The sequence below is a fragment of the Pan paniscus genome, chromosome 4 (genome assembly GCF_029289425.2).
Source record: "Pan paniscus chromosome 4, NHGRI_mPanPan1-v2.0_pri, whole genome shotgun sequence".
In the NCBI taxonomy this organism is placed as follows: domain Eukaryota; kingdom Metazoa; phylum Chordata; class Mammalia; order Primates; family Hominidae; genus Pan; species Pan paniscus.
Genome location: NC_073253.2, coordinates 43,205,721 through 43,218,868, shown reverse-complemented (window position 1 = coordinate 43,218,868; position 13,148 = coordinate 43,205,721). Strand labels below are relative to the sequence as shown.

Here is a 13,148-nt window from a genome sequence, read left to right as displayed (position 1 = left end):
TGCTGCATTTTGGCCAGTGAACTTTCCTTTATTCTCCTCTAAAGGATGTTAAGTTCTCACCATACACACATACAGATGGTAGCTATGTGTGGGGCTGGAGATATTGATTAATTTGATTGTGGTAATCATTTCACAATGTATATGTATATCAAACCATCACATTGTATACCTTGAATATGTAAAATTTTGTCATTTATACCTCAATAAAACTGGGGAAAAAGATGTTTAAAATACCCTTTCTCCACTTTTTCTGGTTTCCCATATCTGCACTTCTTCCTCCCTGGAGAGTAAGGCCTATGAAGGGAGGTATCAAGTCTGTTTTTCTCATCATTGCATCTCCAGCGACTCCAGCAGTATCTGCTACGTGGCAGATGCTTGCTAAAGATGTGTTGATTGAATGAATGTCTGAACAACCAAATAAGTGAATATCCCTTTGTGCCCAGATATCACAATTTGAAAACTTTGTTTTTCATCTGGTATCTGTATATGACTTTACTTTTTAAAAGTTCACACACACATAGAAAGACTTCATCTCTGCAGTAACTAATCCATAAGCAACTATAGAATTCTAAAGAACCAAGCTCCGTTCAGAAATGGCAAATTGAAATGCCATCTGAGGGGAAATCAGATACTTGCTGACCATGGGATTTGAGAGAAACTGCCCACAGTTTCCTAAAGCACAACTTCGATTGTATCACTATTTTAAAACCCAGTGGTTTTTAGATGCTCTTGACCAGCTCCTACTGATTTAGAGGGTGAGCGCTGCGTATGCTGACCATGCTGCGAATGAGAAGCACAAAGACTAGAAGTGCCAAGGCAGGGGGCTTCACAGCAGCCCCGATCTTTTGGTCTGTTCCTGCCCAATTCTACCATATTGTAGTTCGTAACATGGAGCAGGATTGGGGCACATCTGTACTAAATGTCAGGCTTCATGGAGCTTCCCAGAAAGAATTACACAAAGAAATTACATCTCTTGAAGTGTCTAATCCACCTGTGCTCATTTCCCATGGCTGTTGTAACAAATTACGACAATCTTAGTGGTTTAAAACAACATGAATTTATTATTTTATAGTTCTGGAGGTTGGAAGTCCTACAGTCAAGGTGTCAGCAGGGTTTTGTTCCTGCTGGAGTCTCTAGGGGAGGATCCATTTTCTTGCCTTTTCCAGCTTTTAGAGACCACCCACATTCCTTGGCCCATGGCCCTCTCCTTCCATCTTCACATCTCTCTCTCACCACTGCTTCCATCATCACAGCTCATCTGTGACTCTGACACTCCAGTCTCCCTATTATAAGGACCCTTGTGATTATACTGGGCCCATTCATGTAATTCAGAGTCACCTCCCCAGCTCAAAATCCTTAATCACATCTGCAAAGTCCCTTTTGTCAGCTAGAGTAACATATTCACATATCTCAGGGATTAGAATGTGAACATTGCAGAGGGTGAGGGCGTCATTCCATCTACCACTCCACCCGTCTGCTTTCTTCCTATCAGCCTCAAAAAGTGCCCTCCAGATCCTCCACTCTCCAAGGCACCTGGTGACAGAATACACTCACTGGCTCCTGGAGGCATCCTCCTTCTGAGCTTTCCTAGTGCTCCCAGCTGGATGAAACTACTTGTTTGTCCATACTCCTTTGTGCAACCTGGACTGTTCAGGGCATCCCTTTCTGCTGTTGGACACTTTATTTGTACGCACATACGTTACTTTCCTGATAACCTGAGCCAAGAACCAACTTTGTGCCCTCCTAGGGCCTAGAATGATGTGAGGCAGATTGCTGCTGCTCAATTATTGCTGTTAGTGCTTAGCAGGACACACAAGACCCGTCTCCCTGAGCCTGGTGCCATCCAGATGTTCCTGTCAGAGTCCAAAGACAGTACTCCTCATTGCCACCCCAGAGCACTTCTGCTAGTGAGTGACATCTTCCATTCCTGTGAGCGGGGAGGACTCCACAACTGCTGCCCATTTAGACTACTTCATCCCCAGGGACTGCTGGTAGCCTGGGAAGGGAGCCTGCATTTACGTCTGCAGCTTCCCACCTTCTGCAAGCAAGCTTGTTATTGTTTTGCTGTTTGCTGTGGCAGTGGCTGCTGTTCTGCAGTGCCAGCTGAGAAGCTTGTCTCCAAGCAGCCTTGGCTATTTCCACTATAATTCTTTTCCCCTCAGGATGCCATCCTCTACATGTGTTGGTATGACTCACTTGGTACTTGTACTTGGTAAAAGCCAGAGTTTAATGAAAAGACATCGGTCGAGAACTTTGCAGTCTCATTTGCAGCCACATCCTGGGTAGGACTTGCCTTAACTCAGGTGGAATCTTTCCTCCCCAGCAGTCAAGAGATGCAGAAGTAACAACTACCTAACTGCCAAGTACTAGGCAAAACTTGGGGCTGGGGTTGAAGTGCATTAAAGGGCAGGCATGTGAGAGAATAAAAATATGAAATCAAAGTTTCTGCTCTTACAGATTTCAAAATCAATTGGGAAGAAATGTAAGTTACTAAGTAATTGCAAAATTTTGTAAAATCTTCTAGCAGCAAAATGTAGAGCTGGGGAAAAAATGTGGATCCTTATCTTATAGTCTACATCTGGATAAATCCAAAATATTAAAAGTAAAGTCTTAAAATTACTAGGAAAAAACCCTGAGAGAATTTTTCTTACATAATTTCAGAATAGTAAAGGTCTAAGTATAATATAGGACCCAGAAGCCATATGAATGAAAGAATAGGTAAATTTAATGACAAAAAAAAACTTCCCATGGCAAAATGCACAATATGAAAAGTCAAAAAACAAATGCCAATCTGAGAAAAATATTTGTAAATCATATTACAGAAAAAAGTTAATTTCCCAAATGTATAAAGAATATGATATGGTTTGGATTTGTGTCCCACCGGCAATCTCGTGTCGAATTGTAATCCCTAATGTTGGAGGAGGGGTCTGGCAGGAGGTGACTGAATCATGGGGGCAGATTTCCTCCTTGCTATTCTCACGATAGTGAGATCTCACAAGATCTGGTTGCTTAAAAGGGTGTAGCACCTCTTCCTTCTCTCTCTTCCTCCTGCTCTGGCCATGTGTAGATGTGCCTGCTTCCCCTTCACCTTCTGCCATGATTGTTAAATTTCCTGAGGCCTCCTCAGCCATGCTTCCTGTATAGCCTGTGGAACTGTGAGCCAATGAAACCTCTTTTCTCTATAAATGACACCATCTCAGGCATTTCTTTGTGGCAATGTGATAAAGGAGTAATACAGAATATATACAAATCAATAAGAAAAACACTAACCATCTACTAGAAAAAATGGGCAAAGCACATAAGCTGACAGTGCACAGAAAAGGAAATGCAGATGGCCCTTAAACATATGCCAAGATGTTCAGTCTTATATATAATAAGGGAAATGGAACTAAAATCACACAGAGACATAATTTTTAAATTATGTTAAATGGGTTAAAATTTAAAAGTTTGAAAATACTTACATTTTGAGGAATCAGCAGCCCACCCATCTATTACTACTGGCAGAAGTACATACTGGTACAACACCTATAGGAGGCAAGTTTTTAAGATCTTCCAAAATTACAAACATGCATATCCTGGACTCAGCAATTTGCTAGAAATTTATCCTATGGATAGTCTCTAACCTGTGGGAAAAGACATATACAGAACTTTATTTACTACAGCACTGTTTATATTATCAAAAGACTGGAAGTCATCATCGACAGAGGAGTGATAAAAATAGAAGAGTGATAAATTATGATATTCACACAAAATGGAATTCTATGCATTGCTCAAAAAGCAATAGGGATACTCCTTATGATGGTTATGGAAATATTTCAAAGATATGGTAAGTGATAAAAACAAGATGACAGAACAGTTTGTTCAGTGTGCTGCTGTTAGTATACAAAAGCAAGGAGGAGTAAACTGCTAGCTATTTTCAAGAATAAGCTCAATATATTTCTACCGGTTCTTTTTGCTCATGCTGTTCTGTTCATGTAGATTGTCCTTTCTCCATCTCTGCCTGTTGAAAAATATTGTTCTTCCAGGACAATTTCAAATACTTCTTCCTCTATGAACCTTTATTGATCTCCTGAGTTAAGCACTCTCTCAGTTGAGCAAATCTAAAATTATTAGGAGAATAGTTTTAAGGTTTGGAATGAGAGATCCTTTCTAAGACAGACAACCCCCATTAACTCATAAAGAAAGAAGCTTAGCCTAACCTTATAAGAAATTTAATAATTTGTATGGTCACAGACATAATAAATAGACATAAATACAAAATCTGATGACACACTGAGAGGAAATATCTGCAACATATATTGATGACGAAAGCTTATTATCCAGATTATATAAAGAGCTTCTAAAAGCCAGTAAAGATAAAAACAATAGTCCAATCAGAAAAAAGACACATCTTAAAGAGTTAAGCCAATAAAGAAAGAAAAGCAGTTTAAAAGGTGCTCAGTTTTAAACAGTAAATATTTCTCTCCCTTTGGTGAGTAAAAAATAAGAAGACTTACATTATGATGTGGGGAAAGAGGCAATGATGTGGAAGGAATATAAATTGTTAAATTCTTTTCAGAGGGTAATTTGGCAGGAGTCATCAAATGTTAAAATTAGGTATCACCTTCAACCCATCTGTTTGGCTTCTAGATCTAGGCATCTGTGCTCAGAGAAACATATATGAGTATAGAAGCACTTACGAGCATGGTCATTGCACACTATTTATAATAGAAAAAAACCAAACACCACCTAAAGGACCACCAAGAGGGGAAAGAGTAAAGGAAATATGGTAGATTCATTCTATGAGCTACTGTGCAGCAGTTTTTAAAAATAGATTTTTACATATTTGAAAAGAGCTTCAAAGGGAAAATGCCATTTGAAGAACAGTATATAAAATATTGTTCTATTTATATGGGGAAGACACATGTATACAGTCAGCCCTCCATATCCACCAGTTCTGCATCTGTGGATTCAACAAACCATGGATTGTAATTATTCAGAAAAAAATATATAAAAAAAGAATGGTTGAATCTGTTCTGACCATGTGCAGACTTTTTTCTTGTCATTATTTCCTAAACAATACAGTATAACAACTATTTACATAGCATTTACACTGTTTTAGGTATTATAAGTAATCAAGATTATTTAAAGTATACAGGAGGATGTGCGTAGGTTATAAGCATCATTTTATATAAGGAACTTAGGCGTCCCTGAATTTTGGTATTCACAGGGGACAGAGTCCTAGAACCAATCCCCTACATATATGTGTACATTCTACACACACACACACATGCACACAAAATAGTTTAGCCTCTAGGAAGGGGAATAGAACTAGGGGTAGCAAAGAAAGAACTTTCATTTTCTTCTTTATACATTTATAGGATGTTTTTTGTTTTTCTTGTTGTTGAAGGATAGTGATGTGAAGGACCCAGTTCACACAGTTAGGAAAAGGGACTTGATTTCAGTCAATTGGACTTCCAGTGTGATATTTTTTTTCCACTGTTCCACCAAAAGAAAATAAGAGGCACTTTCGGAGTCAAGGATGATTGAATAGAAAGAAGTATAAGATATTTTCCTCTGGCTATGAAGTTCACTATGGAATTTGCAGAAACATGCCTCTTCTAACTAACCAAATAGCCACTGTTAAGAGTTAGGCCCATTTAGTTTATGGGCATAGAGAATGGCTGCAGCCATCAATGATACAGCGTATAGATTATCCTTTTAAAATGTTCTCTAATACTTCATACCTTGTAAGTCTTTTCCCTAATTTTCCTTTTGTTTCTTTCCCCAGGCTCTCTGGAATTTTTCTATAGCTAGCTTAAAGTTTGGAAAGAAAGGACTGATAAATGCTGAGTAAACAGACTATTTCTTGACCCTTAAATGACATACTGTCTTAAGTTACACTCTAGAGAATGACTTTAATTCTAACTAACAACACAACACTGGAGGCTCATTCAATGTGAGATTTACTCTGACTGTTTTATTCTTCCCACCAATCAACACTTGGGCTGTGCTTCATTTCCTTTATTTGCTTTAAATTCAATAGCATCAGTGAAGGTACCATATAGGGGAGGTCATAGACTTTGAAATATGACATAGCAGAGTTCTTTTCACAAGTTTTCAACTTACTATCTTTGTGATTTGGAGGAATTGTCTAACTTTTCTCCATGTCAGTTTTTCATCTGTCAAACAGCAATAATAATAACTAATGGCAAAAAAGAAATCACAATGACATTAGAAAATATTATGAAATGAATGATAATGATAATAAAGACACAACACATCAAAATGTGTACAGGGCAGCTAAAGCAGGAGTTAGAAATATTTAGCCTTAAATGTATTTATCAGAAAAGAAGGAAAACTGACAATTAATTACTTAAGCTTCTCAAGCAGCTAAAATAGGAAGTAAGATAAAACCCAAAGAAATTAGGAGCAAAACAGCATGGATAAAAACAGCTTCAATGAAAATATATATACACATACATAAAATAGAAAACTATCAATAATGTCAAATGTAGGTTTTTGTAAAGATTAACAAAATTGATAAGCCCCTAGCTAGACTGATCAAGAAAAAAACAAAGAAAACACAAATTATCGAGATCAGAAATGAGAAAGAGACATCAATACAGACTTTAAGCCATCAAAAATATAAATAATACCAGTGGGAATTCACTGAAGTACTTTAAGCACCTAGCACACTACCATGGCTCATAGAAGCCATTCATTTAGTCATTGAATATGCTTTGACTGAGCATATGCCCTATGCTGAGCGAGAGGAATGCTAAGGTATATGGGTGGCTGGGTGGGTGTGAAAAGGGTGTGTGGGGGGGTGGGGATAGACATGTTCTTTGCTCCTGTGGAGCATAGAGTTCAACTAGTCTTTTCTTTATAAATTACCCAGTCTGTGGTAATCTGTTACAGCAACAGAAAATGGACAAAAGTAGTGCTCTCATCAGGAGGAAAAGCAAGGGAAAGCCTGTGCTGGAGGGAAGGATGGTTTGGCACAAAGTCATTGTGGCTGATGCTGGAAAGTAAGGGCAAGTGGAGGGGCCAGATGAAGCTGCTGAGATAAATGGGGACCAGCCTGTAGGTGACACTGAGAAGTCTGGTCTTTATTCTAAAATGGGGAGCCATTTGTGTTTTAAGTGGAGATGGAGCAACAAAACCAGATCAGAAAAGATCATTCTCCATATTGTGTGAAGCATGGATTGGGTGAGTCATTGTGGATATACAGATGCCAGTAAGGTGACTATTGAGGTTGCATGGGAAAAAAAAATAGCTAGACCTACTGTTTACAATATAAATTAAACTGGAAATAGCTCAAATGTTCACCAACAATGGACTGGTTGAGTAAATTATAGTAAATAAACATAATGGGTTACTATGCAGCTATAAATAAAAATGAGGAATATTAACATATATTATTGTAGAGTTATAGCCGGGATCCAGTGTTTGATGAAATAAGCAAAGTGGAGAAAATTGTATGTATATGCTGCTACTTGCATTTTTAAAGTGAAAGGCTAAATCAAGGTAAAAAATTGTTACTCACAGGAAGAGACAGGGAGAAAGCTGGAGGGGACAGGGATAGAGGCTAAAGTTCTCCAAATACAAATTGTTTTGTAGATTTCACCTTGGAACCATGTAAATATTTTACATTACTATAAAGCAAAATTAAATTGTAAAAATCAATTCATAAAAACTGAAAACAAAATGAAACAAATGAACATAACTATGCACTGAGTTAGTGGCACGATCATATATAACAGAATTAATTACACTTTAAAACTATATAGCTTAGGCTGGGCACGGTGGCTCACACCTGTAATCCCAGCACTTTGGTAGGCTGAGGCGGGCAGATCACCTGAGGTCAGGAGTTTGAGACCAGCCTGGCCAACATGGCGAAACCCCATCTCTACTAAAGGTACAAAAATTAGCCAGGCATGGTGGTGGGTGCCTGTAATCCCAGCTACTGAGAAGGCTGAGGCAGGAGAATCGCTTGAACCTGGGAGGCAGAGGTTGCAGTGAGCCGAGATGGCGCCACTGCACTCCAGCCTGGGCAGCAAGAGTGAGAATCGGTCTCAAAAAAAAAAAAAAAAAAAAAACACAAAAAACAACCAACCAACCAACCAAACAAAAAAACTATATACCTTAAAATGTTTTTAGTAATCACATTGTTGGCAAAAGTGTTGCATTCGTATCTAAAACTACCATGAGGGTAATTTGTATATATTGCGGAACAAGAAAAATGAGAAACTATCTGCTGTTCTAATTCTGTCACCTTGGAGTCTTTGAAAACTGGAATTCTAGGCATAGGACAAAGGAAATACAGATGCAAGATAAAACGTTAGGCAAAATCCCTGTAGTCCCGATTCTGAGTTAGAGGTATAAGTATGAACTCATACTTGAAAAACAATTTATTTCATATTTCTGTCCACTGAAAATATCTAGAAACAATGATCAAAATAGTAGTAGCACCTGGTATACAGGGGTCTCCAAATACCATTACCCACGTAAGGAACTTGGATTCCATAGAGAAACGGCTCATTCCAGGTTCTGAGGCCAGATATGTGCAAGGTAAGCTAGGGATACCTTACCATACTACTGGCCAAAGATGAAAAAATGAAAGCATCAATATGAATAATGTAAGTTATATTTGTAATGATACAAAAAATTAGTCACCTTTAGAGAATGATTTGGAATAAATTAATTATTTTGAAAATCAGTAAATAAAGAGAAAAAATCATTTGTTTATCCTTCTTTTCCTGTACATACCGTACCTCAGGGTAATCAACTGACAGGATAACGCTTCTCCTAACAGAAGTCTTCTAGCTGTCAAATAAATAATAACAAAATTAGAATATTATCATTTTTTCAATCCATAGTGAAATAATGGATCTAGGTAATGATCATCAATAGCTGCTAAAATCACAGAATGAGGGTTAACTAGTCTTTAGGTGCCTTCTGATGGAAGATCACAATATTACCTATGAAGTATACGTGTACAAAATATCAAATCTGCATCTGATCAAGACTTTAGGTCTCTCAGAAAATTCAGAAGATAGAAGAACATGTTAAATAACACAACAGGTGATGCAATCGGCAAAATTTATGCTTTGTGAAACTCTGCTGAACAATGTTGCCACTATTCAACAGAAAATTACAAGGAAAAAAATAGCAGGATTACATAGATCAAAGGAGTTTAAGACTGATGAATCAGTTGAAATATATAGACATTATTTCAATCTTGATTTAAAGAAGCAAACTATAAAAATCTATGGATTGGGGATAATGGGTATGTGGGTGTTAACTTACATTATACTCTCTCTGTTTGAAATTTTCCATAGTAAAATGTTAAACAATAACAGCCAAAAACAACTAACCCCATACCAAAAACAACTAATCCCTATTAAGTGCTCATTATATGCAAGACACTGTTTTAAGTAATTTGCATATTTAAACTGTCCTGTCCTTGAGGTCGGTACTCATCTCTACTATACAAATGAGAAAACCAAGGTATAGAGTGGTTAAGCACCTTGCTTAAGGCCACACAGCTAATAAATTATGGTATTAGGATTCAAAACCAGGCAGTCTGACTCCAGAACCCATTTTCTAACCGGTACACTAGTACCTATCACAATGATGCTAGCTTGGACTAGGTTGGTGATAATGGAGAAACGTGGGTGGATTGAAGAGATACTGAAGGTGAAATTGACCAGACTCCATGCTGGATTGCACACGAGGCTAAGGGTCAGGGGAGAGTCCAAAATATTTGTGAGGTTTTGGTTTGCATCATGGGATACATGGTGCTATGGTTCATTGAAATAACAAGAATGAGAGAGGATCCGGTTGGGAGGCAAAAGATGATTTGGGTTTGGAGCATGTCAAGATTCTGGTGCCTTTGGTATATCCAGGTGATGTCAGTTGAGCAGCTGGCAATATTGGTGCTCTTATATGTTAGTTTTCCCCCTTTTTCCTCCTTAGAACTGTAAACATTTTCTTGGGATGAAGAGGGGAAGGGGCTACTTTTCTAGTATTGAAGTATAATAATGTAATATTCTGTTCTTGTTTCAGAGGTGTTGTAGCAGTATCACTTGCACATTTTATAAGACTGCTTTTGCTCCATTGTCTTAGTAACTGGGAGAAAACATCAACCATCCCTTGATTGCTTACTATGCCCAGCCACTGTATTAGGTGCTTACACATTCTATCATTTCCTTCTTTCTTACAGTTACTTTAACAGTTATAAAGATGTTCTTCTCATTAAATAAGGAGATGGAAGATCAAAAAGAGTAAGTCACTTGCCAAAGTTACTGAGCTGTAAAGTAGCATTCTGCATCCCTAGTCTGTGTTCTCCCATTATGCCTCTATTTTTCAAGGTGTGGGTGATGACTTAGGTGGTCACGGTCATGGTGTTTAATTGCACAGACACACACAGTAAGAAAGCGCTCTGTTATAATTTTCATCCAATCTTCTGTTGCAACATGGAGAACAACTCAGTTAGGTGTTAGTATCTCTTTAATACCTCTCTAACACTTGGCCAATCTCTGTTTTCAACCAAGAAAGGAGAGCCTTGGACTCAGAGTCTTGAGCAAATCATAACAGTATGTAGCAGGAATTTGATCACATCTTATCTTCATTGTGTATATTTTTAGGGATACTTTCTATTAATAAGTGATATTAGTGTTTCCATTTATACAGCAACATAGAATTGCATTTAAAAATAAATTTAAGTAAAAGAAATAAACTGCATAAAAGAAAACTATTACATACATAAAAGTAACAATGGTTCAAAGAAAGGAAAACCAAACACAAACTAGATGAGGCTGGAATCCAATGGATGACCTTTAGAAAACAGTGCTCTTCACCATATTTCCTGCCCCTCACCCCAGTTATGGGCTTTGGTGCTGGCCTTACTTCTCGAACAGCAATTGAATATCTTAACCAAAATATTATCTGGAAACACTTCATCTAGTTACTGGTGAATGCAGCTAGTTGGAAACACTTCATCTAATTACTGGTGAATGCAACTCTCTAGTGATCCTGTCACAGATCCCAAATACTGAGGGCCAGACGGTATTTTCATTCTGCATTGATCAGATTGACATGTTGGATGGAACCCCCCAGCCCTTGGCTGCCCAGCATGTCTCCCATGCCAGGGTGTCAGCAAAGATATAAGAGCAAAGAGTACATGACCAATAAGTCATGGCAGCTAACACCTAAGACACTGGGTTATTTTGGAAATCTTAAGAATATCTAGGTGATTATCTATCTATCTATCTATCTATCTATCTATCTATCATCTATATTTTACTAACAGGCATTCTAGTATTAAAGCTATGTTGACTAATTTCCATCTATTCCTCTTCCTTAAAGCTCGAATTCCCCAGTCTTCTATGATACCATGTTTGCACATTTTGCTCTTTCCTCACCCTCCTCCCCTTTTCTGGGACAGAAGCTATATCCAGTATGTTTGTGAGAAACGGTTGTAAATAGGCTGCCTTAAAAAAAACAAAAAAACAAAAACAAAAAACACATTTTTTAGTTCTTCTAAACACAAACAAAGGCAATAAAAATTCCCAATGCTAAATGTATTTTAAAAGACATCATTGTCACGAGGTAATTTTGCTTGTGTGTTCCCCAAGGAACTGAAAAGTACATTATAGTCACTGTAACCCTGCTGGGTAGAGACAGTATCTTCTCTTTATTCTTTGTTATTACTGATACTATCTGTTCAGCACATTAAGGAAAGAAATTGGTATCTAATATAATACATCTGCATTTCTCTCATTTCCCATGAGCACCACAAAGCCAGTACTTTTTCATCCTTGGCCCTGCCAGAGTAGAATCCAAGGCCTGAACAATAGTAGGCTTAAGTTTTGCATTTTTGATGTATTCTTTAAGTGAAGGTGGTAAATATTGATATTGGTAAATATCAGTAAATTCGTCTTCTTAAAGCCACAAGGTCAAAGAAAAGACAGGTTCCGTCTTCCTAGGCGGGGTACCCACAGCCCCGCATCTGCCCACTGTGGCTATCCCAGTTCCTGAGAACCTGGCTACATCATACACAGCACACAAGGCAGAGGCCTGACTAGTGCAACTCCAACAAGAGAAAAGACCCCCACTCCGAAAATGGAAACTCATCCCATTCCCATGCACAGACAGGGTGAGGGTGAGGAGTGGGCAGTGGGTGTGTACGTGGTGGGTGGTGTAGGTTGAGAGCGTCTTCCCCCTTCACGGCTGCAGCAGGAGCTCAGCGGGCGCCCCAGCCCCTTGGCTCGCGGCCCTGCCCCGACCATTGTCCGCACACCTCGTTCCTCCAGCTTCCGGGCCGCGGGCGAGATGATTTGCTGCAGATGACATCAGCCCCGGGCCAACGGCTGGAAGAGCGGAGGCAGCCACCGCGTGAGGATGTGCCGGGTGGTCCTTTCCTCCTCCTCTTCCTCCTCCTCCCGGCTCCCTGCCTAGTCTCCATATAAAAGCGGCGCCGCCTCCCCGCCCTCTCTCACTCCCCGCTCCTCTCCGCCGCGCACTCTCCGCGGCGCTGGGAGAGGGCGGAGGGGGAGGCGGCGCGCGGCGCCAGAGGAGGGGGGACGCAGGGGGCGGAGCGGAGACAGCACCTTCGGAGATAATCCTTTCTCCTGCCGCAGAGGAGAGGAGCGGCCGGAGCGAGACACTTCGCCGAGGCACAGCAGCCGGCAGGATGGCGACCGTGGTGGTGGAAGCCACCGAGCCGGAGCCATCCGGCAGCATCGCCAACCCGGCGGCGTCCACCTCGCCTAGCCTGTCGCACCGCTTCCTTGACAGCAAGTTCTACTTGCTGGTGGTCGTCGGCGAGATCGTGACCGAGGAGCACCTGCGGCGTGCCATCGGCAACATCGAGCTCGGTAAGTGGCCCCGCGCCCCCAGAGACGCGCGCTGGCAGACGCGCAAACACGACCCCACCCAGGGCGCGACGGTCACTGCGCTCCTCCCGCGCGCCCCGCACCCATGCCTCTCCTCGTCACCTCTCATACTTGTCCAGACCCTTTCTGGGCTAATTAAGAATAATCCGAATTATTAGATATGAGACCCAGAGGGAGAGTCTCCAATAACCTTGAGGGATCTGTCACCACGCTGAGTCCGCAGCCTGTGCTGAGTTGGCCACCGCCTCTCCCGCTAAGTGAAATGCA

The 13,148-nt window shown here is 40.1% G+C and overlaps 1 protein-coding gene across 1 annotated transcript in view; it reads left to right on the top strand.

Annotated features, from left to right (window-relative positions):
- Positions 1-12,333: 12,333 nt before the first annotated feature.
- Positions 12,334-13,148, top strand: part of MAP1B (microtubule associated protein 1B) — a 102,369-nt gene continuing 101,554 nt past the window's right edge. Inside the window, exon 1 of the mRNA XM_003810490.5 lies at positions 12,334-12,863. Within this exon, the coding sequence (XP_003810538.3) occupies positions 12,680-12,863 (184 nt within the window). The 5' untranslated portion in view covers positions 12,334-12,679. The remainder of the gene's footprint in view (positions 12,864-13,148) is intronic.